Raw genomic sequence first — 25003 nt, 5'->3', positions numbered from 1 at the left:
TTTCTGATCTAATCAAAATCGTTATTGATAGTATCATTTTTTTAAGCTATATTATTTCTTGTTACTTTTTATTGCTAATCATTTAGCAATTAAAATTGAAATAATAATTGACCAAGTCAAACTTGTATCTAGCCGCCTTTTCAACCCAAATTCCAAATACAAAATCATACATGTTTGTTTCTCTTATTTCACCAAATCTTTCATATTATTTATATTTTCAGTGCTAGCAAACATATAATAATATTCCACCTTTTGAAATTAATTAATCATTTGATCATATTAAATTCTCTAATTTAATTAATCATCAAATATTAAAATAATTTCTTTATCAGAGATTAGAACACTCGTTTGTGTGTGACCTCATAGGTTCAATACTAATGGGGGTAAACTTGACGGTATATGAGATAGGACTAACAAATTAAGATATTCAATACAATATATTAAACGCTTGGACACAACATAATACAATCTAGAGAAGGGAGAAGGAGAAGGAAGGAAAGAATGAGGAAAGAAGGAGAAAATGATGAAAGGGAGAGACAAAAATGGAGACAAGGAGTTGGGTTTGGGTTTGCTATATGTGGAGAGAAGGAAAAAAGAAAGAAAGAGAGAAACGTATAGTAGAAGCAAGCTAACTAAAAATGGAGGTATAATGTTGTTCAACATCCATAGTTGCCAAGATTCCTAGCTCGGCCAAGTGACCTCATAGCTGTCGGTGGTGTACTGTGCTAGAAAACCCATAAAAATTTAGAAAACGTATTTAAGAAAATTACCATTTTGCCCCTATTTGTGCCAAATGTTAATAATATGTCCAATTTTGTAATTATATTGGTGGTTTTCTTTTATATATAGATAATAGATAATAGATTTGACTAAGACATAAAATCATTTCATTCGGTTGTGAAATGTTAATCAATGACAAACTAAATTATCCATCAAGCATTAGCTCTCCTAAAACAAAGGAAGTGATCCATCTATACCTTCATGAATGATCAGCTTATCACGACTTTACTTCAAATCCTGTCTTCAACATTATTTTCTTTGGTTAAGGTAACGACTAAGAGTATGCTCGAAAATTTGCAAATAAATGACTATTGTAAATGTAATTGGAATTATAAGGATAAAATATTCCAAAAACTTGATATTGCATTTGCTATATAATAGTATTAATTACAGATGTCAATTTAAAACCACACAAGCTTTTTCCTATTAACATTTTTCATCTATACCCAAAAAAATTACACTTCTTTTTTATACTTTCTACTCTATAGAAAATTCCAAATTAATGAAAGTAAGTACAATATTTTCCAACATTCCATTCTGCCCTGATTCAAATAAACATAGCCCAATTTTGATAAGAGTAGAATCATATGAAAGACAAAACTTAACAGCTTACTTAGCTGGTCCCCGATCAGAGATATTTCTCCATAATTTTCCCTACTTTTTCCTCAGGGAAAACGAATCACCACCGTCCATCCTCATACACCACCTATATAATATTCTTTCCTTCCTCAATCCTTTTCATTACAAGCTGACGTGGAGGTAGTTGAGACAGTTATCAACCACTCTTTTTTTTGGCGCGAAATACCGTTTTAGCTCAAAACATCTTGTATATAAATCAATCACAGAATCTAAAATCTCAAATTCAACGAATTCATTCAATCTCTTCATTCTGCAAACCCTCTCTCACACTTTCTTTGGTTCTCTTTGCGACGGCGAGTCCAGTGAAGATTAACCTGAAAATTAAGAGCAGTAAACCCAAACTAACGGTTCGAGACCTGTAAACTCTTTCACATTCAAATTCTAATTAATATCTTGCTTGAGTTTCACATGACTGATAATACATCTCTTTCTGATATAATTAATCCAGCTATCTTTTTTCTGTTTGTTTTCGCTGAATCTTCTTTAAGAATTAAACGGATTAATCATTTGTTAATTTGTACGTGTGTGTGTACGAGAAAACTAGCAGCAACGCCTCGCCAGATGCTAACGCTGAGGGAGAAGTACTATGATTTCGACCAGATTTCCAGTAAGGTTTTCAAGTGCAGGCGTGATGATCAGTTTTTCACCATGAAAATTGTCTCCATTCTGAACGAAGAAAACCAAGCGAACAACGGGGTTCCGTACTGGATTATAAGAGAAATCTCTATTCTCAAAGAGCTGGACCACATCAACATTGTGAGGTTGTTAACACTTCTCCCATGTGCTCCATCTGATTCTTTTTTTGAAAATTTCATTTTTAGTGAATAGTTTCCCTACAGACTTTGAATTGTTATTATGCTGGTTGTTCATGATTTAATACAGAAGAAATGAAGAATCTTGAAAATTTTCGAAACAAATTCCATCGTTTATTGTGTTTGGTTCTGTACCAAGATTTTAAAAACACGGTTTTCAACTACAATTTCGGTTGTGTCATCAAGGTTTTTACCCTCTTCGCAACTATAATTGTAGTCGAATTAGTAACAATTGTCTGTAATTTCGGTTGTGTCATCAAGGTTGGACTTTGATCAGAGTAGCTTTTTATGTTAATTAATTACTGAGATTTATAAATTTTTATCATCTATTTAATTTATTATTTAATCTAGAGAAGTGAATTTTATGATGAAGTATATTGATTGATTATGTTTGCTGATCAGGTTGATCGATGTGATGACCGATGGGCCCGACCTGTTTCTTGTTTTTGAGTATCTTGACAATGAATTCCAAGCTGATTTCCTGAAAAATCCAAAGATGTTTATGTACCCACAAATGAAAAAAGTAAGTGAAGCTTTTGTGAACTATTTTGAGTAGTTACCTGAAATTTTGTAAGTCTTTTTGTGAATGTAATAAAATTTGTGTTTACAGTTAATTTTCATCAACAGGGCGTATCCTAGTTTATTTTGCTTCTTTTATAAGATCATTTTATTTTTCTTGTTCATAGTGGGTGACGTGTGGTGTGCATTAGCAAATTAGTCTCATAAAGTGAGGAAAAGAAGAAAAAATTTAAAAATGTTTTAGAATTATATATTGAAGGGTGGTGGTACATTACATTGAAAACTAAGTACCGCCACATCAATTTCTGTAGATGGTGGATCTGATTCATGGTCACTTTGCTACTTAATTTATTATATTCACTTTCTTATCCTTGCAGGAGTTTCTTTATCAAATTCTCAATACAGTTGCGTATCTGCATGCTCGTAAAATTCTTCTCAGAGATTTGAGACCTGAGAATATTCTGGTTAATGTCAGAACCCAAGTTCTGAAGATTGCACTCTTTGGGGCAGCCAGAACATTTGAAGCTCCTCTTGAGGCTTACTCTAGCAGTGTATGACGCTTCCGTAATTTTATTTACTGTAAAACAGAACCTGCAAACATTACATATCAAAATACATGTAGCGATATGAGCTTTGAATTTGAGAAGTGCTGGCAACATACTTTTTAACACACTTCTTCTAACACACACTTTATTGTTGGTTAAAATTTATTGAAAACTATAAAATTAAAGAGAGATTCATTAGATAAGATGTGAGATCCATAATTTTGTCTAATTTTCAAGAAATTTCAACCAATAAGAGAGTGCTCAAAAGAGTATGTGAAGTGTGCATTTAAAAGTGTCACAGAATGTGTTGTTATCACTTGGTAAGTTTAAATCATTTTTTACCATTTTCTTTTATATTTTCAGGTGGGTTGTCTTTCTTATAGGTCACCTGAAGTCTTGTTTCAGTTTGGCTGCGAGAAATACTCAACTCCAAATGATGTCTGGGCCGTGGGTTGTATATTTGGCGAGATGCTTCTTCACCGGCCTCTATTCTCTGGTCCAAGTGATGTGGAGCTGCTGGATGAGATATTTACGTAATGTTCATGAAAAGCTAATACAACAATTATTTGTATGATTTATCAGTGCTCATAATGCAACTCAACTAGTTAATTGGATATATTTTATATGCGAATTAGCTTGCTTGGTACCCCAACAGAAGAAACCTGGCCTGGAGTGACTTCTATATGCGGAACCTGTGCTTTAATGGGACCTCCACAACAGCCCAAGGTACCCCATGTTCTGTGGTTAATTTATTTGATCAATTCTTGTTTCATTTTGAAAATATTGGTGATCTGGCCAATAAGCCATGTGTGGTAACTAACTGTTGGATTCTGTAGGACCTGGCAAAAGAGTTTCCAATGCTCAATCCAGATGGTCTTGATCTACTCTCCGTAAGTTATTTTGATAACCTATACTATATACTACTACTTGTTACTGCATTATAATTTTGTTTATTATTATTATGCTGCGTGTATAATTTATCTAAATCTAATGTCATGTATTTAAAGTTTATTTATGCCTATGTTGGTCAGAAAATGCTTTGCCTTTGTCCAAATTATAGAATTTCAGCTGAAGATGCTGTTAAGCACCCATATTTCAAAGGAGTATGAAAGAAATTAAGAAGGTAAAGTTGGTATCGGTTCAGCTATCCATTATCATTGTTCTCTCCCTCTCCTCTAATGAACATCTAACGTTTCCTGTAGTGTGATGACACTATTACGTGCACACTATATTTTCAATGAACTAGACTATCGGAGCAAGAGAAGAGGACATGAAGGTCAATTATTCTTGGATTTGATGACTCTTAATTAAATTTGTCAACAATACTAACAAATTTCTGGCTTTCTATGTTCGCACCTAGCTCGGTCGATAGACAAATAAATGTTCTTTTTTTCCTATGGTGATTGCGCCTTACCAGTTGCCACTTCTGAAGTAAAATAAACTGTAGTGACGACTTGCGATTAATTTCATGAAATCCTGCTTGTGAGTAGTTGAGATTTACAATGATTGTCTTACCTTTCTTTCTTTTGTCTTCTCGCATAATCAAATAAATGTGTTTATAAATTTTCACTAAGAAGATCTCGAGCTTCCACAGCTCGAATGCTCTTCGGAGGATACACAATCTATAGAATTTGGGTTTAGACTTAATTTCAAAATCTAATTGAAGATGACCCCTCACTTATATTTTTACCATCCTACTAGTTGATGTCACCCCTCAAGTCAAGAACTCGACATCTCAAATATAAATTGCGTAGGATTAAACATCAGTGAGTGGTTCAATATCAGTCTGATAGCATGTGATCTGATAAGTCCAACAATCGCTATTTTTCTAATGTCATTAAAATTCAGATTTAGGTTTTACTCAATTCCAAAGCTGGTGAGGTAAAAATTGTTCCCATTTATATTTCGGCCATATATCAAGTAGTCTACGCGTTATTCCTGAACAATGTCTATAATTCACTACTAAAAAAATAACCTTTTACGACACCTGTTTTACGACAGGTATATAGGAAACCGACTTAGAAAGTGATACGATGACATCTCTGTAATTATTATAATAAAAATGCATTTTATGACGCACATTTTAAGACGGTTATTGAAACCTCCTTGGAATGTTATATGTAATAAACTTTATGACGAGTTTTAGTAAAAAACCATCCTAATTCAGAAAAAAAAAACGTACTCCCTCCTTCTCGCATTCAAGCCCCAGCCACTTCCTTATTCTTCCATTGAACCCTAGCCACTTTGACATTCAACCAATGTACCCTTTCTTCCTTGTTCTTCCATTGAACCCGACGAGGTGGACGACTTCACTATTACAAAAAACAGTTTTAATATCGACTTATTAATATCGGTTTTGTCCAAAACCGATGTTAAGTTAAACGCGGTGGCATATTTGTAAATAAAGTATCCTTCTTAACATCGGTTTTCCAAAAAACCGATGTTAATATAATTTTTTTTTAATTATTTATATATTTTAAAAAAAATCATATATTGCGTTATTAATTATATTTTAATTAAAAAAATAAAATAATTAATAAACAATAATAAATTCAAAAGGTAAGAATTTAAAAATTAAACTAAATTTTTAAAATGAATTTTGGAATTTTAATTTTATTATTTCATGATTATCATTTAAATATAACTCACATTTATATAAATTATTTGATATTAGTTAATTTGAAAATATAAAAAAACTGTTTTTAATAATAGAGTTTAACTTTTATAGAATTTTTATAGAATGTTGGTAAAAGCAATTATATCATAAAAACATTTAAATCTTTTATTAATATATTTTTATTTAATTATTATAAAAGTAAAAAAATTAGTTTTTTTCTTCTTAAAGGTAAATGGAGAATATTGTTTAAAAATTCTATGAAATCCTACTATGTTTATATAATCGTATTACCTTTAAATTTAAGGTAAATTAAAATATTTGTATATATTAATTTGATTTATTGAAAATATATGTTACAGTGGTTTAATTTAAATAATTATAGTTATCTCATATATTTGTAGGATTTAAAAAAAAATGATATTTTCATTATTTTTAAACAAATTTTTCAGAACAAAAATAAAAATATTTTCATGACACAAAAATTATGTTTTAAGTCTTTAAATTTAGAGTTAATTATAATCCACTTGTAATTTATTTTTATTACATTTGTCATTTTTTATTATTTTTAACCTCATTTGTTAATTATGTGAATTTTTTGTTAATAAATTTAATAAAAAAATTATTTAGGAAAGAAGAAGAAGAATTTTTTTTTTGTTATAGAATGTTTTACCATCATTTTTAAATATTCGTGACATGAGTTATTTTATAAGAGAAAAATTTAAAAATTATTATTAGTCGAAATAAAATAAGATTGTAGAATCACTATACAAATATTATCTTATATTTTTATTCTTTATTTATTTTTTATAATAATAATTAAATTTGAATACCACAAATATATCTAGGCTCGGGTATAAGTTTAAGAATATATTAAAAAATTACACTCCTTACCTAAGAAATCTTTTTATTTAGCCTTTATTTTTGTTAACTTACAATATTTTACTGTGTCTTAAATCTTAATCTATATCTATCTAGGCACGGCACTGCACGAGTGGAGCCTAAAAAGCTTTATTATATTAACATTAAACAGAACAGGGACAAACTAGAAAGGGGGTTTGTTTCACTTCAGATTTGGTTAATTAGGGTTCCGTTGGCGAGAGCTAAGAACGAAGGAAGTCAAAGTAGTAAAACTCAATCAAAGACCCTCACTCTCAGCCCACTCTTCACGTAAGTGTCACCAACACATATGTGCTCTGCATCTTGAATTGCTAATGCTATTTTTCTTAGAGGGTGGATAAGGATAATTTGTATGCCATTGTGAATTGGTATTCATTTCCCTGTGTATTGTCTCAAACCAAGGAAAAAGTTAAGAGTAAAATTTAATTTTATTGAGTTTTGATTTTGTTCTCACATGGTTGGGTCAGATAAACTAAACTAATTTGATATGACATGTCCGCAATTAGTGGCTTTTATCAGGTTTAGTGGTGTGTAGCTTTGGGTGCCTTTCATACGTGGTGGGTTAGTGCAGGGGGGTAGGGGTTTATTTTATTGCTACTAGTTGGAACATGATTGGTGGACTTTCTAAGGGTCCAGTGGAAGTTTTCTAAGCATTTCTGAAAGTTACAAGATATATATATATATATATATATATATATATATATATATATATATATATATATATATATATATATATAATGAAATGGCTGGGCTAATTAATGTTTATAAAATACTCCTGGCCACTTGAAAGAAGCAATATTTTGACACCCAAAAGCATAGCACGAATGAGATATGCTACCACTGTTTTTATTTAAGTTTTCATTTAGGAGGAATAAGATAAAAGAATAACATGATTAATAAGACATGCATGAAGGATAAGTCTTGTAGTCATGACATTGTCATCGCAAACAGACAACTAGAAGACCATTTATGGAGATATTAATTGATTTTCCATGTGAAGTTAGTGGCATTTGAATTTGGAAATAATAGCCTGGATGGGGATGGGGAGACTGCAGGAGGTGACATTATTATGATACAACCAAATGTGACTTTTTGATGATACTTCATAGCATAGGATCTCCATCATTCAATGTGGCCATAATTGGCAATTTGGATGGAGCACTTTCTACTCAAATAGAGAGGGAATTTTTTTTCTTTCTTTTAATGCGCTATGTACTAAATTTCTAAGTGATTGGAGCATTTAGATTATTAGAGTATTTGATGTCTAATAACGAAAGTATATAGTAAAGACTTTAGTTCTTACTTAAAAAAATGTCATACTAATGAAAACTGTTAATTGTTAAAAAAATGTTAAAGTTTTTTATTTAACAAAAATTAACTAGTGTGTTTGGAACTCAGTTAAGTTCAACTAATGGTTTAAGGTAAAAAAAAAAAAAAACTTTTGAGATAGAAGTAATTTTATTAAAGAATTAGAACTTTTATTTTTATTTATTAGATTAATATTAAAACGCCCAATATTTCTAACTTCAATCAAAACATGCACTAATTCATCTCTTACCCTCCTTTTATCTTTGTTGCTTCGTATAACGGGATTTTTTATTTATAAGTCTCTAAATGGATTTCTAAAAGCACCCTTGGTATGGACATTATAAGTTTACACTATCATTGAAATACATTATACTGATAATATAATGCATTTCGTAATATATATTAATCATCATTAATATGATACATCTTATTATCAATATAAATTTAGTAATTATATTAATGTACGAAAACTTTAGTGTCTTACTCTTATGATAAGTTTGGTTGGATGAAAAAAAAAGTGAAAGAAGGAAAAATTTGAAATTGAAATTAAAAAAAAATAAAAGAGAACAAAATTTTAATTTTTTTTAGATATCATATTTTAATTTACTAAAATGGATTGCAACACCGTAACCAACTACCACACACATGATGTCAGGACTCAAAGTTCACTTAAGTAGGTATTTATAGATTTTATTAAATATGAATTATATCCTTAGCAACTAAACTAACTTTGAGTAGCAATTACATGAGTCGATACTATAGAGTTTTGCTTATGAGTGTAGCATTCATATTGATATTTGTTTTTCGGAATGAAGATTGATGTAGGTGTTCATTCAATTATTTCTTTAATTCTTGCTTTCATTTTGGATCGTGCTGCTCATCATCACAGGTACAAATGTTTGTTACCAATGAATATTTTTATTACGTGTTCACTGACATTAATGACAATTGATATATGCTATACAAATTGTGTTCATGATGAGTGAACCTTAGAATCCCGTTTGAGATTGGATGCAATGATTCTTGCGGACAGTTTGCATTAATCATTGTATTCAATCTTGAATTGTCCGTTTGGACAGTTTGGGGAGACTGATATTTTTATGATAGATTCATGTGTTAAGGTTAAAATTATTTTGTTTAATTTGATGAAATTTCGGTAATTGATCGAGGCCGTACCCGAATCAAATAAACATGAAAATGCAGTAACTAGGAAGTGATCCTAGGTCGTTTCCCAACGAGCAATGATAAACCAAATGTTCATAATATACTTGCAGTAACAGTAACGATTGGGGGGGGGGGTTTGTTTGTTTTGTGATTTAAAGAACAGAACAAGTAAACTGGCACATGAAACTAATAATATTAAAAACGGGTTGTTTCCTCTGATTCAGAAGCCATTCTCTTGTCCTGGGTTATGGAGAATTCGTCCCTAACAGTTAACCACGTTATCCAACCCTATTTCAATTTACTAAGCGAAAATTAACTTAGGGTTGTCAATACGTGATTAGGCAACACATACACCAGTTAGCCCTTCGTCCATTAAGCATGAATGCAAGTTAGGCTCAGAGACAATTAATCGAACACGAAGCGTGCACAGATTAATGTTAACGAATTTGGGTTAATTGGTGAAGGGAAAACTGCCAGGAAGCCACATTATAAACGAAACCTCAAAGAGAGTTGAGCTTCGTCCTCAGAAGGAAACAACACCAGAATATTTAGCCTTCCATAGATTCAAACAGAAAACGTAAATGAAACTAAAAGTAGAAACGTAAACAAAGCAGAAACGTAAATGAAGGCAGAAGAAGAAACAAGAACGAAATTGTAATTAGAAGCAGAAAATGGAAAATTGCATTACGTGAACAGTAGCATTAGAACAGAAAAACATAAAAACCATAAACCCTATGCTCTGAATAATAGTATAACAGAATAGCCTTCCACAAATCCCAAGGTTGCTATTTAAAAAGAGTCACTCAAAGTCACTGGGCCCTATTACAATATTCTGGCCCAAAACGAAATAACACCGAACCACATAAAATAAAATTGCCATCTCCTAATTAGAAATTAACTAAGGTAAGCGCTGCTTTATTTGCCCTCTTCAAGTCCACAACCAAAATCCAGATTAAGCCCAATGTTTCATTAATTCTTGAAATTAGATTAAAAACATCAAATTAGCTAAATGAGCCCAAATAATAAAACAGCCTAATTAATTTGACAATTAAGACTAATCAGTAATTAAAATGGTGCAAAAAGGATTTAAGAAATAGAAGAAAATGATGGCACATCAAAACCCCCCATACTTAGCCTTTTGCACTCCTGGGCAAAATGAAACAAAGAACAAAATCCAAGGATATCAAAGAGAGACAAACAAAAACATTCACATATTTCTCAATGAACATCAAGGAATGAAAGTAATGGGTAACATCTAGCATAAGGAGATTCGAAAAGTCAAGACATTCATGAAAATCATCCAAGCAACCCAATCATGGCAAAATAGTTAATCAGCTCAAGAATGAAAAGTGATAAAGCCTCACAAGATATACACTCTATCTCTCAAGTGTCTAGGCTACTATTTACCCTCAAAGCACCCATGAAACTTGGCAAGATTCTAAAATTGACAATCAACCCATAAACACAAGCACATGAGGATCAAAAGGTCTTTTAAGGTTGTAATGGGGTCAAGGACAAGGTATGGAAAAATATGGAATAAGTGGCTAAATCCCAAAGGAATAGAGGAGCAATGGGGAATACGTGCATATTAAAAAAAATGAAAAAAATAAAAAAGAATTAAAGATAAAATTTAAACATAAAGAGTAGAACCAAGAATCTCATCATTCTTTTGCCATTTAAGATCTTATTCACTCAACTTTATTGTTTTTCTTTTTCTTTTTCGATTTTTTTTTCTTTTTTATTTTTTATTTTTACTCTTTAGCCTTTGAGAAACAGCATCTCATTCAGCATGTCCAACATTTAACCAATATACAATGTACATAAAGTATGGCCCAAAATACATCATGAAGCATAGCCAACAAAACATGTTATCCAATGAAACAAAAACCCCCCACACTTATTCCCAAAACAATTCCAAAGCTCCAAAATTCCTTAAGGATATGGTGATATCATGGTTTTTCACTTAAGGCTTGTAGTGAGCTTCAAAACAAGGAAAGGGAAACAAGGCTCAAAAGGGATATCAAAGGAATTAATTCAAGGTAAGTCCATTTGGCTAGAAACTTATAAGAACAAAATTGCCTCAATCATTTCCAAATATGCATGTGAATTAGGAAGCATTAACAAGAATCAAGCCAAGGCTATTGTGCAAGCAATCAATGGGGCAAAACACACCAAATGATTATGATGATGGATGACTCAAATTCTCACAAAGGTAAACTCATCACTTTCAAATTGAGCTTTCAAAACTATCATGACATGTAGAGGAGAATCAAGGATTTCAAGTCATAAAATGTCAAGAACTTTTATTTTCAAAACAATTACCCATTTCTTGAACATATCCTATAATTCAAAGAAAAACATGCAAAGTCGTACATGTACACAGAATTGACCCAAAATATTAAACTAGAAATCCGACGAAATTAACAACATTAACAAATTAACACAACTAACAAATTAACAAAACCAACAAAACTAGCAAAACCAAAGAACACTCCCCCCCCCCCATACTTAAACAACACATTGTCCTCAATGTAGCACAATTAAAAGATTAAAAACAATTAAACCATCAAATAGAATCGAACAAGTGTAATAAAAGCAAAGAAGGAGATAGGAAAAGAAGAACTCCCTAAGTTATGGTGGAGGAAGAGTAGGGTGGAATAAGGAAGTCTCTTCCACCACTACGTCCACTAAAGAAGGGTTTGTGAGGAATGACTTACGTCGATGTCCGTTGACCTTGAAGCTCTTGTTTGTGGAGTCGCTTTTGATCTCAACTGTACCATAAGGAAAAACATTAGTAACAACAAAAGGACCAATCCACTTAGACCTCAACTTACCACTCATGAGTCCAAGCCTAGAATTATACAATAATACTTTTTGCCCAACCATGAAGTCCTTCTTAACTATCATGCTATCATGGAACTTCTTGGTCTTTTCTTTGTAGAACTTGACATTCTCGTAGGCTTCTAGGCGGATTTCATCTAACTCACTCAGTTGCAACTTTCTTTCCTCACCAGCTTGATCCATAGAGAAGTTGCAAGTCTTCACTGCCCAGTATGCTTTATGCTCAATTTCCACTGGAAGATGACATGCCTTTCCAAAGACAACCCGATAGGGAGACATTCCTATGGGTGCTTTGTAGGCAGTCCGATGTGCCCAAAGAGCATCATCAAGCCTGGTACTCCAATCTTTCCTGCTTGGCTGCACAATCTTCTCTAAAATTCTCTTGATCTCCCTATTAGAAATTTCTGCCTGTCCATTGGTCTGGGGGTGGTATGGTGTGGATATCCTGTGTACCACCCCATACTTTTTAAGCAAGGCATGCATTGTTCTGTTGCAAAAATGGGTTCCTTGATTACTAACAATTGCTTTAGGTACTCCAAACCTGCAAAACAAATTAGATCTGACGAAATCTGCAACAACTTTAGCATCATTAGTTCTAGTGGGCTTGGCTTCCACCCATTTTGAAACATAGTCAACTGCAAGGAGAATGTAAACATAACCAAAAGAGACAGGAAAAAGGCCCATGAAATCGATACCCCAGACATCAAACACCTCACAGAATAGCATAGGTTGTTGAGGCATTTGTTGTCGCCATGTAAGTGTATTTCCTGCTCTCTCACACTGCTCACAAGTGCTGCAGATCTTTCACGCATCTTTAAAGATGGTGGGCCAATAAAAGCCACAATCAAGCAATTTGCGAGTTGTCCTTTGAACACCCAGATGACCTCCCGGTGCGGAAGAATAACTGAACTGCAGGATTGAGTTTGTCTCATGAACTGGAATGCATCGTCTAATTACCTGATCACTGCACAATTTCCACAAGTAGGGGTCATCCCAAATAAAATGCTTAGCATCACTTTTAATTTTATCTTTTTGGACCTTAGATGCTGAGGGAGGAAAAACAAAAGCAACTAAATAATTGACAATGTTAGCAAACCAGGGAGTAGAAAGAGAGTCAGAAATACTATACAATATATACAAATGATCATCCGGGAAATCATCCAGAATGGAGGAATTCGCATCAGATACACATTCGATCCGACTCAAATGATCAGCAACTAAATTTTGTGCTTCGCTCCTATCACGGATCTCCAAGTCAAACTCTTGGAGCCAGAGCATCCATCAGATCAACCTAGGCTTAGAATCAACCTTCTTCAACAAGTACTTTAGAGCTGCATGGTCAGTATAAACAATAATGCGGGTACCAAGCAAATAAGATCGAAATTTTTCAAGAGCAAAAACTATGGCTAGAAGCTCTTTCTCAGTAGTAGTATAATTCGCTTGGGCAGCATCTAAAGTCCTAGAAGCATAATATATCACCCTGAGCAATTTATCAATTTTTTGAGCAAGGGCAACCCCCAATGCATAATTTGATGCATCACACATAAGCTCAAAAGGGGCTGTCCAGTCGGGTGCCTGGGTGATGGGGGTGGTAGTCAGTGCTCTTTTGAGGCAATCAAAAGCCTCTTTGCATCTGTCATTAAAGTCTAACTCCACCTCCTTTTGTAACAAGTTGGACAATGGAAGGACTACTTTGCTAAAATCTCTTATAAAGTGTCTGTAGAATCCTGCATGACTAAGAAAAGATCGCACCTCTCGCACACAAGAGGGGTAAGGCAATTGTGAAATAACAAAAATTGTTGCAGGATCTACTTCAATACCCTTATTGGAAATAATGTGGCCTAAAACTATACCTTGCTCAATCATAAAATGACATTTTTCAAAATTTAGAACAAGATTAGTTTCGATGCATCTATTCAAAACTTTTTCCAAACTATCCAAACAACCATAAAAAAAGGATTCATATACAGTGAAATCATCCATAAACACCTCTATGCAATTTTCTAAGAAAACACTGAAAATACTAATCATGCACCGCTGGAAGGTACCAGGGGCATTGCACAGGCCGAAAGGCATCCTCCTATAGGCAAAAGTGTCGAAGGGGCAGGTGAATGTGGTCTTTTCCTGATCCTCAGGAGCAATAGTAATTTGCATATACCCAGAAAAACCATCAAGGAAACAGTAGTGAGATTTACCTGCCAGGCGTTCAAGCATTTGGTCAATGAATGGTAGGGGAAAATGGTCCTTTTTGGTAACCTGGTTCAGCCTCCTATAGTCAATGCAGACTCTCCAACTGTTCTGCACTCGAGTAGGAATTAGGTTCTCCTTCTCATTTTTGGTCACTGTGAGGCCGGTCTTCTTCGGCACTACCTGGACGGGACTCACCCATTGGCTGTCGGAGATAGGATAAATGATTCCAGCTTGCAAAATCTTGATTATCTCCTTCTTCACTACATAAAGAATCACCGGGTTGAGTCTTCTCTGTGGCTGTCTTACTGGTTTAGCTCCATCCTCTAAATTTATTCGATGCATACATGTGGATGGGCTAATACCAGGAATGTCCGCTAGGGTCCAGCCTATAGCCTTCTTATGCTTCTTGAGAACAGACAACAACTTCTCCTCTTGCTCATCAGCAAGGGAGGCAAATATAATCACTGGAAAACTTTTGTTATCATCCAAGTAAGCGTATTTTAAATTTGATGGCAGAGGCTTCAATTCTGGTGTGGCTGGCTGGATAGTGGTAGAAGGAGATGGTTTTTCATCCTGTACCTCATAAAGAAAGTCAGAGGTATGTGTACTTCCTGAAACATGGTTAGTCCTATCTGACTCTATAAAATCAATCTCGAGAAGTAAAACACCACCACCAGACATGCAATCAATATCAATTTCAGATTCACTCTCAGCATCAAATTCAGCCATATGATCAAGTACAATTTCAGACTCAATGCATGAAGAGTGAGAGACATGCAAATTAGAATAAAGATCTGTCATGTATTCATCAACAACACGGTCAATTATTTCAGCACGAAATACAGAAAGATCTTCAGATGGGTATTTCATAGCATCCAGAATATTAAAATGAACAATTATATCACCAAACTCCATGGATAGTGTGCCTGCATATACATCTATCTTAGTTCTAGTAGTTTTCATAAAGGGTTTGCCTAGAATGATGGGAACCGATCCTTGAGAAAATCCATCCTCCATATTCAAAATATAAAAATCAACAGGGAAAATCAGTTCACCAACTCTAACTAAGACATCTTCTATGAAACCAATAGGATAGGCAACACTTTTATTAGCTAAATGAATTACCACATCAGTTGACTGTAAGGGACCTAGAGATAGAGAATTAAAAATAGACAGAGGCATAACACTAACAGAAGCTCCTAAATCTAGCATGGCATTGTCAAACTTATTATTCCCTATAATACAAGATATGCTGAATGTACCTGGATCTTTACATTTTTCAGGAATTTGGGGGGCAGATTTACCAATCAATGCGGAGACATTTATGCCCATGCTAATTCATTCACTTCCTTTAAGCTTCCGCTTATTAGTGCACAACTCCTTCAAGAATTTAGCATATCTTGGAATTTGCTTTATTGCATCCAGTAGAGGTATGTTTACCTCTACTTTTCTAAATGTTTCCAAGATCTCTTTCTCTGCCTCTTCCATTTTTTTGTTGGAAACTGCTCTTAGAGGGAATGGAAGAGGAGGGATGTGCTGCTTCTACAAATCAGAATTACTAGTGGAAGATTCACTTGCACAGAAATTGTTAGGTAAATTTTTGTCATCACCTTTTTCTGGAGTAGAGTGAAGTTTGGCAGGTTCATTTGCAGATGAGAAAGGTGTTACGGGTTGAGGTCCTTGACACTGCTTTCCCGACCTCAATGAAATGGCACTGACATTTTTGGGATTTTGGACAGCTTGAGAAGGCAGCTTGTCAGAATTCTGGGACTGTTGTTGATTTAATTGTGTAGCCAATTGTCTCATTTGATTAGTTAAGCTCTGAATGGAGGCTCTGGTCTCTTGTTGAAACTGCATGTTCTGCATAGTCATTAGCCTCACAAGTTCTTCGAGGGAAGGTTGCGGAGGAGCGTCAACTGTTTGCTGTTTCTGGGGCTGTTGCTGTTGTTGGATTGGTGGAGGAATGTATGGTCTGCTTGGGCCAACAACATTTTGGAAGGAAGGAGCAGGCTGCTGTTGTTGTTGTTGAGGACTAGACCATCTGAGATTAGGGTGATTCCTCCATCCAGGGTTGTATCTATTGTTGGAGAGGTCATAATTGTTCTGCTGTGGTTGATTTTGCTGCTGAGGTTGAGGAGGTCTATTGTTAATGTTTGCAGCATAAGCTTCAGGCTGCTCAATTGCTCCAGGTTGCTGCATGGAAGGGCAAAGGTCTGTATGGTGGTCAGCAGAGGAGCATAAACCACAGACTCTTGCGACTGGTACAGATTTCCAATTCAAGGCCAGCTGGGTTACCAAGTTAACCAATGCATCTAGTTTGCCTTCAAGCTTCTTAGTTTCAGATGATGCAGATGAGTTTGTAGCTACCTCATGCACTCCTCTAATGACTATGGCATCATTTCTGGTGCTAAACTGCTGGGAGTTGGAAGCCATCTTCTCAATCAAGTTTCTGGCTTCAGCAGGAGTCATGTCTCTAAGGGCTCCACCACTGGCAGCATCTATCATACTTCTCTCCATATTACTGAGTCCTTCATAAAAATATTGGAGAAGAAGCTACTCCGAAATCTGATGGTGAGGGCAACTGGCACATAGTTTTTTAAATCTCTCCCAGTATTCATATAAGCTCTCTCCACTGAGTTGTCTAATACCTGAGATATCCTTCCTGATGGCCGTGGTCCTGGAAGCAGGGAAATTTTTTTTCTAAGAATACTCTCTTAAGGTCATCCCAGCTCGTGATGGACCTTGGAGCAAGGTAATACAGCCAGTCCTTTGCCACTCCCTCTAAAGAATGAGGAAAAGCTTTCAAAAATATGTGATCCTCTTGGACATCTGGGGGTTTCATGGTGGAGCAGACAATATGAAATTCTTTCAGATGTTTGTGCGGGTCTTCACCTGCAAGGCCATGAAACTTTGGAAACAAATGGATCAGTCCAGTTTTAAGAACATATAGGACATCCTCATCAGGGTATTGGATGCACAAGCTTTCTTAAGTGAAATCAGGTGCAGCCATTTCCCTTAGAGTCCTCTCAAGGGGTGGAGGTTGTGCCATGTTCTCAGAATGTTCAAAATCAGAATGCTCAAAATCAAGATGTTCAAAATCACCAATAACAGAATGCACAAATTCACTAGTAATGGAATGCTCAGGATGATCAAAAGGTATAAAATGATGCCTAACTAATCTATGAAATTTCCTATCTATCTCAGGATCAAAGGGTTGTAAGTCAAATGGATTGCCTCTAGTCATACACTACATTCAGCATGCACAACTAGTTGCCTTGTCATGTAAATGAAGGTGTAGGTTTGAACTACAGCTACCCTTAAATGATCTCCAAATGACTTGAAATTTTGTGAGAAACCTTATAAAATGATGAGAAGATAGCACATAAAATTTCAAACAAAAATTCAAAGTCTAACTATGGAAGCTAAAAATGGTAGGTTGAGAAAAATAAGTGAATAAAACTTGAAAAATAAAAAACTTTTGACAGAATCACTTTTTTTGGATGATTGAGACCTCAGCCAGCCTATGGCAGGCTGCCATGGTGTAGGAAATTTTTTTCTACCCCAAATACATATATAATAATTGCGATTCTGATAACCGGAGCAAAAGTTATGGTCGTTTGAAGTTTTGACAAAAACAAAATTTGCTACTTTTTTGGAACTTCCAAATCTGACCAAACTAAAGGCTCTAGCTATTTTCCCACAAAATATAGATTAAAAGAATTTACCACAAAAAAATTCAGCCAAAAATAACAACCCTAGCTACAAAAACAAAAAAATCCAAAATAATTCAGCATGGGTGGTCGCTAAAATCCGTCACTACATGATTTCTACTACTACTCTATTTTGCCGCAAGCAAAAGTGGTCGCTAAGTCCGTCGCAAAACACTATTCATAGCAAAACACCCAAAACTGAAACAGTGGAAGCGCTTAATAGGAAAACTAAAACAGAACATACACTAAACAAAATAACAAGACACTAAACAACACTAACACAAGCACTAACACAACACTAACAATTAAACATAAAACACGAAATAATTAAACACTAACACGTCACTAGCTATTATGAACCTTTGGACACTGCTCCCCGGCAACGGCGCCAAATTTGATCGAGGTCGTACCCGAATCAAATAAACATGAAAATGCAGTAACTAGGAAGTGATCCTAGGTCGTTTCCCAACGAGCAATGATAAACCAAATGTTCATAATATACTTGTAGTAACTGATACGATTGAGGGAGTTTGTTTGTTTTGTGATTTAAAGAACAGAACAGGTAAACTGGAACACGAAACTAATAATATTAAAAACAGGTTGTTTCCTCTGATTCAGAAGCCATTCTCTTGTCCTGGGTTATGGAGAATTTGTCCCTAACAGTTAATCACTTAATCCAACCCTATTTCAATTTACTAAGCGAAAATCAACTTAGGGTTGTCAATACGTGAGTAGGCAACACATACACCAGTTAGCCCTTCGTCCATTAAGCATGAACGCAAGTTAGGCTCAGAGGCAATTAATCGAACATGAAGCGTGCACAGATTAATGTTAACGAATTTGGGTTAACTGGTGAAGGGAAAACTGCCATGAAGCCACATTATAAACGAAACCTCAAAGAGAGTTGAGCTTCGTCCTCAAAAGGAAACAGCAGTAGAATATTTAGCCTTCCATAGATTCAAACAGAAAACGTAAATGAAACTAAAAGCAGAAATGTAAACGAAGTAGAAACGTAAATGAAGCAGAAACGTAAATGAAGGCAGAAGAAGAAACAAGAACGAAATTGTAATTAGAAGTAGAAAATGGAAAATTACATTACGTGAACAATAGCATTAGAATAGGAAAACGTGAGTACCATAAACCCTATGCTCTGAATAATAGTCTAACAGAATAGCCTTCCACAAATCCCAAGGCTGCTATTTAAAAAGAGTCACTCAAAGTCACTGGGCCCTATTACAATATTCTGGCCCAAAATGAAATAACACTAAACCACATAAAATAAAATTGCAATCTCCTAATTAGAAATTAACTAAGGTAAGCGCTGCTTTATTTGCCCTCTTCAAGTCCACAACCAAAATCCAGATTAAGCCCAATGTTTCATTAATTCCTGAAATTAGATTAAAAACATCAAATTAGCTAAATGAAGCCAAATAATAAAACTGCCTAATTAATTTGACAATTAAGACTAATTAGTAATTAAAATGGTGCAAAAAGGGTTTAAGAAATAGAAGAAAATGATGGCACATCAGTAATGCATTTCTAGTTGTTCTCTGAGTGCATACTTGATTATCGGGAAATTAATTTCACCGATTTCATGTCCTGTAGTTGGAGACCAATGCAAAATGCTGCCAAAATTTTGTCAGATTTAACAAAATAGAATGAACCCTGATGTATGAAGCTACCTTAAAAGACAGTCTTCCCGAATGGGATAGGGCCACACCTTTAATAAAAAAAAGTGAGAATTTCATGCATCGAATAACTTTGAGAGTATGACCGAGTTATTACTTAGATGGATCGAAGTTGGATGAATGAAAGTCGCATCAGCCTAGAATATGTGGAAGGCGTCGAGCAATTCTTACAATTTGCTTCAAAAAGAGGTCAACCAAATGAAGATGGAAAATATTATTGTCCTTGCATCAATTCTTTGAACGAAGGACGACAAATACTGGATGACATACGAGAGCATTTATTGTGTGATGGAATTAAGAGAAATTATACGACGTGGATATGGCATGGTGAAATGACAGACATGTAGAGTGGGCAACAATCCAAACCGTTTGATGTAGAAATGGGAGATCGCTTGGAGGATATGATTCGTAACCTTGGACAAGAGTCTTTCCAGCAAGCACATGACCCTGTGTATGAAAGATTGCAGAGTGACTCAAAGAAGCCTTTGTATCTGGGGTGCAACAATTCCTTGACGCTATTGTCGGCGGTGTTAAGTCTGGTTAATGTCAAGGCCAGATATGGATGGAGTGACAAAAGCTTTACTTCATTGCTTCAAATAGTGCATGATCTGCTTCCACAAGATAACACATTTCCTAAAAGCTACTATCAGGCCAAGAAGATATTGTGTCCAATTGGTATGGAGTATCAGAAGATTCATGCTTGCACTAATGATTGCATACTGTACAGACATGAATTTGAAGAAATGTCAAAATGCCCTAGGTGTGGGGCGTCACGGTACAAGGTGAAGGATGATGAGGACTGCAGTTTTGATGAAAACTCAAAGAAGGGCCCTCCAGCGAAGGTGTTGTGGTATCTTCCCATCATTCCAAGGTTTAAGCGTTTATTTTCTAATGAGGACGACACAAAAGATCTTATCTGGCATGCAAATGAGAAAAAATCTGATGGAATGGTCTGTCATCCAGCTGATTGCTCCCAGTGGAAAAAGATTGATAGTTTGTATCCGGATTTCGGAAAAGAGGCAAATAATCTTAGACTTGGACTAGCCAGTGATGGAATAAATCCATATGGCAATTTAAGCACTCAACATAGTTCATGGCCAGTTATACTAGTAATTTATGATTTTCCGCCTTGGTTGTTCATGAAGCAAAAATACATGATGTTGTCTATGATGATATCGGGCCCAAGACAACCAGGAAATGACATTGATGTTTATCTAAGTTCGTTGATTGAAGACCTGAGAAAGTTGCGGGATGAGGGGTTTTAGTGTTTGATGGGTTTCGCAAGGAGACTTTTCAAATGCGTGCAATGCTTTTTTGTACCATTAATGACTTTCCAGCATATGGGAATCTCAGCGGTTACAGTGTTAAGGGTCATCATGCATGCCCCATCTGTGAAGAAGACACAAGCTAAATACAACTGAAACATGGTAGAAAAACAATGTACACTAGACATCGCCATTTTCTAAAAGCTCATCACCCTTACAGAAGATTGAAAAAAGCTTTTAATGGAAGTCAAGAGCAGGAAACTGCGTGGATACCGTTAACTGGTGAGCAGGTCTTCCAGTGGGTTAAACACCTTAATATTGTATTTGGAAAGACCCAAAAGAAGGATAAAAGTAAGAGTTGCATATGGAAGAAGAGGTCCATTTTCTTTGATCTTCCGTACTGGTCTGATCTAGATGTTAGACATTGTATTGATGTTATACATGTAGAGAAAAATGTATGTGACAATGTCATTGGGACACTCCTTAACATTCAGGGCAAGACGAAAGATGGTCTAAATACCTATCAAGATCTAGCTGACATGGGCATACGATCGCAGTTGCATCCAAGGTCTGATGGTAAAAAAAATATACTTGCCTCCAGCTTGTCATACTTTATCCAGAAAGGAGAAGATCAGTTTGTGCCAATGTCTGCGCCGGGTTAAAGTCCCACAAGGATACTCTTCAAATATTAAGAGCCTTGTGCAGTTCAAGGAGCTTAAGCTGGTGGGGTTAAAGTCTCATGATTGTCTCGTGTTGATGCAACAATTGTTAGCCGTGGCCATACGAGACATTTTGCCTAACAAAGTCAGGTTAGCCATAACTCGCCTGTGCTTTTTCTTCAATGCCATATGTAGCAAAGTCCTTGATCCGGTCAAGTTTGATGACCTGGAAAATGAGGCTGCAATTATACTGTGCCAATTAGAGATGTATTTTCCTCCTGCTTTCTTTGACATCATGGTCCACTTAATTGTTCACCTGGTCAGAGAAATCAAATGTTGTGGTCCTGCTTATCTACGCTGGATGTACCCGGTTGAGCGCTACATGAAGATCTTAAAAGGGCATACCAAGAATCTACATCGTCCAGAAGCATCTATTGTTGAAAGGTACATCGCAGAAGAAGCCGTTGAATTTTGTTCAGAGTACATTGAAAAGGCTAAACCTGTTGGCCTTCCTGAATCTCGCCATGACGACAGAGTGGGCGGTAAGGGTTCAAGAGGACAGCATGTTATCACTCCAAGTGTAGAAGATTTGTTACAAGCTCACTTGTATGTGTTGAACAACAATAATGAAGTTTTGTCATACATAGTTTAGCATGAACGTTTAGTCAAACAAAGTAATCCAAAAAGGTCAAAGAACTGGGTCTTGAAAAATTATAACAAGACTTTCTCTAATTGGTTTAAAGATACAATCTTTGCTGACGAAAATGCTTCTGAAACATTAAGAAAGCTAGCTCATGGGTCTAAAAGAAATGTTATAACTTGGCAAGGATACGACATAAACAAGTATTCCTTTTACACAAAAGCACAAGACGAAAAAAGTACAATGCAAAACAGCGGGGTCACCCTAAGGGCTGAATCTCAACACTTTGCAACTATACATGATGACAATCCCTGTGTAGCTTCAATCCCTTACTTTGGCTTCATTGATGAAATATGGGAGCTTAACTATATCAAATTTACTGTTTGTGTTTTCAAATGTAAGTGGGTTGACAACAACACTGGTGTGCGGACTGATGATGTAGGATTTATGTTGGTAGACCTAAAGAAACTAGCTTACCAAAATGACCCTTTCATCATGGCAGAACAAGCTAAGCAAGTATTTTATGTGCAAGACCCTTGTGATGAAAGGTGGTTTGTGGTTCTACACGGGAAAACAATTGGTGTTAATGTAGAAGATGATGATTCATACATGGACACTTATGTTAGTTCTTTGTCTACACAAATGACTTCTAACAGCGTCGGAGAAGAAGCTGATGACGTTCATGCTAATCGTAATGATCATGATGAAGGAGAATTAATTAACATCGTCCAACGTAATTTTCTAATATAGTATTTCATTTCGGTACATTCATTTACATAACTCATACAGTGTTTTTTGATAATATTAACTAACTCAACCTTTTCTCTTTAAAGGACCATGGCTACTCCACCTGCCTCGCCTCCTCCTCCTCCTGCAGACACATCAGCGTCTCCATCTACGTTGAAGCGGACATGCAAGGCGACACGGCTACGATCATCGGCCACTAGACTACCTGGGGCAGAAAGACTTGTGGTCAACGTCGATCCTGCTACCGGCAAGGCCGACGGTCCCCACAAGAAGAAATTAAGAACATATTTGGGGATTTTCGCTCGTGATAAGGTTGACGCGACATATAACACCTGGAAGGAAGTCCCTACTGCTCAAAAGGATTTGATATGGAAGGATATTCAGGTATTTGAGTTTTCTTCGTTGATTTTCTTTAATAGTCTAAATTTTTTATTTACTTACAATAAAACCTAATTTATTGTTTGTCAGGCGGAATTTGAAATCCTTGAAGCTTTTGACAGTAGGACAAAGAAGAAAATTCTTCAGATTTTCGGTGAGCGCTGGAGGCAGTTTAAATCTGACTTGACTAGGAAATGGATACTTGCAGCCGACAAGGACGGTGCGGACGACATTGCCTGTGAAAAATATGGCATTAGCAAGGATAAATGGGCCCAGTTTTGTCAGACCCGCAGAGACCCCTTATGGAAGGTATGCACTTTGTCATTTTAGTTGTTTTCCACAACAAAATCACTTCTTATAATTTATTGTAATAATCATTTTCATTAATGTTAAACTTTTGCAGGATGTGTGGAAAAAGGCATAGGCCTCCCAGAAGCAAAACACTGCCCCCCACGTATTGTCTCGTGGGGGTTATGAATATTTAGAAGAAAAGCTCATGGCTGAGAAGACAAAGAAAAGATTGGAAGAAGCTGCCAGTCTGGAAGCACTGAGGGCATCATTGACCCTCCATCTCCCATCAGACGCCACGTGAAATGGAAGATGGCCCGCACGAAGAAAACTGGACAGATGACGTCTGAGGCAACAAAGGAAATAGCTGACAGGATTATAAGTCATTTTTAATTAATAATTGTAATTATCTTTGTGTATTCTGTGAATTCCTTGGACAAATATGTGTTCAGTACATGATTCTTTGGACGAGCAGGCGTCACAGGGATCGTTCGTCCCCCATGGACATCAGGATATTCTGACTGCTGCCATTGGGCGACTAGAGCACCCTGACCGTGTTCGTGTTGTTGGAGCCGGTGTCACCATAAAGCAATACTTTGGATCGGCTTCACGAACGTCCCGCAGTTCTTCCTCCATGCCTCCTGAAGACCTAGAACAGCTGACCCAACAAATTAGAGACCAACTGGAGGAGTCAATCACAGAAAAGGTGACTCGAAAGCTGATGGTATCCTTCAGCCAGATGCAGTCCCAGTTTCAGTCTCAGATGCAATCACAAGGACTTGCACTACCTCTAGAGCCAGAGGTTGCTCCCTCAGGTCCTCGTGTCAGCACAAAGGAGAGTTGTGTTGCTCCCTCAGGGAACGATCTAGGGACGGGTGACTCAGACAAATGCGGGCTATACATTGAAGAAAATCCTTCCCGTAGAAACATGCATGCCGATATAACATGATAGGAGGGATAGAATGACCTAAATGTGAAACTAATTTAATCTTTTGAGGAGAAAAACTTTTGAAAACTAAATATTATGACAAAAAAAATCTTTGAAGAACTAATTTAATCACTAATTTTTTTCAAGAACTAATATGTAACAAAGCATGTAACCTTAAAAAATTAAATTAAGGATTTTGTTTTCAAAATGTTTATTGATTTATTTATACCATATATATAATTGGAATTTACCTCTATTGTTCTCGTTGAGTTTTCGGATGCAATTCTCTCCTATGAAAAACAAATTAAACATGTCATTAAAGGTTAGTTTCACGCTATTATTACTAAAAGAATAATTTATAGATGATAGATATAAAAATAAAATTTGT

At 35.6% G+C, this 25003-nt stretch overlaps 2 protein-coding genes and 1 non-coding gene across 3 annotated transcripts; all 3 read left to right on the top strand.

Annotated features, from left to right (window-relative positions):
• The first annotated feature begins 1654 nt into the window (after positions 1–1654).
• Positions 1655–4803, top strand: LOC100804719 (cell division control protein 2 homolog). The gene is made up of 8 exons (XM_003541064.4): positions 1655–2180; positions 2634–2754; positions 3128–3301; positions 3659–3828; positions 3931–4021; positions 4132–4185; positions 4327–4418; positions 4498–4803. Exons 1-7 carry the CDS (start codon positions 1828–1830, stop codon positions 4402–4404), a joined length of 1041 nt encoding a protein of 346 aa, XP_003541112.2. The 5' UTR covers positions 1655–1827; the 3' UTR covers positions 4405–4418; positions 4498–4803.
• A 2120-nt stretch (positions 4804–6923) lies between these two features.
• On the top strand, positions 6924–24772 carry LOC102661906 (uncharacterized). Its single transcript, XM_006593125.4, has 5 exons — positions 6924–7079; positions 8933–9006; positions 23108–23405; positions 23490–23708; positions 23803–24772. Exons 3-5 carry the CDS (start codon positions 23112–23114, stop codon positions 23821–23823), a joined length of 534 nt encoding a protein of 177 aa, XP_006593188.1. The 5' UTR covers positions 6924–7079; positions 8933–9006; positions 23108–23111; the 3' UTR covers positions 23824–24772.
• LOC112998635 (small nucleolar RNA R71) lies at positions 16876–16982 on the top strand. The gene has a single exon (XR_003263729.1). It is a non-coding gene; the product is annotated as a small nucleolar RNA R71 (small nucleolar RNA).
• Positions 24773–25003: the final 231 nt, after the last annotated feature.

This window comes from Glycine max, chromosome 12, assembly GCF_000004515.6.
Source record: "Glycine max cultivar Williams 82 chromosome 12, Glycine_max_v4.0, whole genome shotgun sequence".
NCBI lineage: Eukaryota > Viridiplantae > Streptophyta > Magnoliopsida > Fabales > Fabaceae > Glycine > Glycine max.
The sequence above is the reverse complement of the archived record's forward strand: the minus strand, read 5'-3'. Positions and strand labels throughout refer to the sequence as shown.

Coding starts and splice junctions, on each gene's coding strand:
- LOC102661906 (XM_006593125.4), top strand. CDS start 23,112: ATGGCTACTCCACCTGCCTCGCCTCCTCCTCCTCCTGCAGACACATCA. Junction 23,406..23,489: donor TGATATGGAAGGATATTCAG/GTATTTGAGTTT, acceptor ATTGTTTGTCAG/GCGGAATTTGAAATCCTTGA. Junction 23,709..23,802: donor GCAGAGACCCCTTATGGAAG/GTATGCACTTTG, acceptor AAACTTTTGCAG/GATGTGTGGAAAAAGGCATA.
- LOC100804719 (XM_003541064.4), top strand. CDS start 1,828: ATGACTGATAATACATCTCTTTCTGATATAATTAATCCAGCTATCTTT. Junction 2,755..3,127: donor TGTACCCACAAATGAAAAAA/GTAAGTGAAGCT, acceptor TTATCCTTGCAG/GAGTTTCTTTATCAAATTCT. Junction 4,022..4,131: donor GACCTCCACAACAGCCCAAG/GTACCCCATGTT, acceptor TGGATTCTGTAG/GACCTGGCAAAAGAGTTTCC.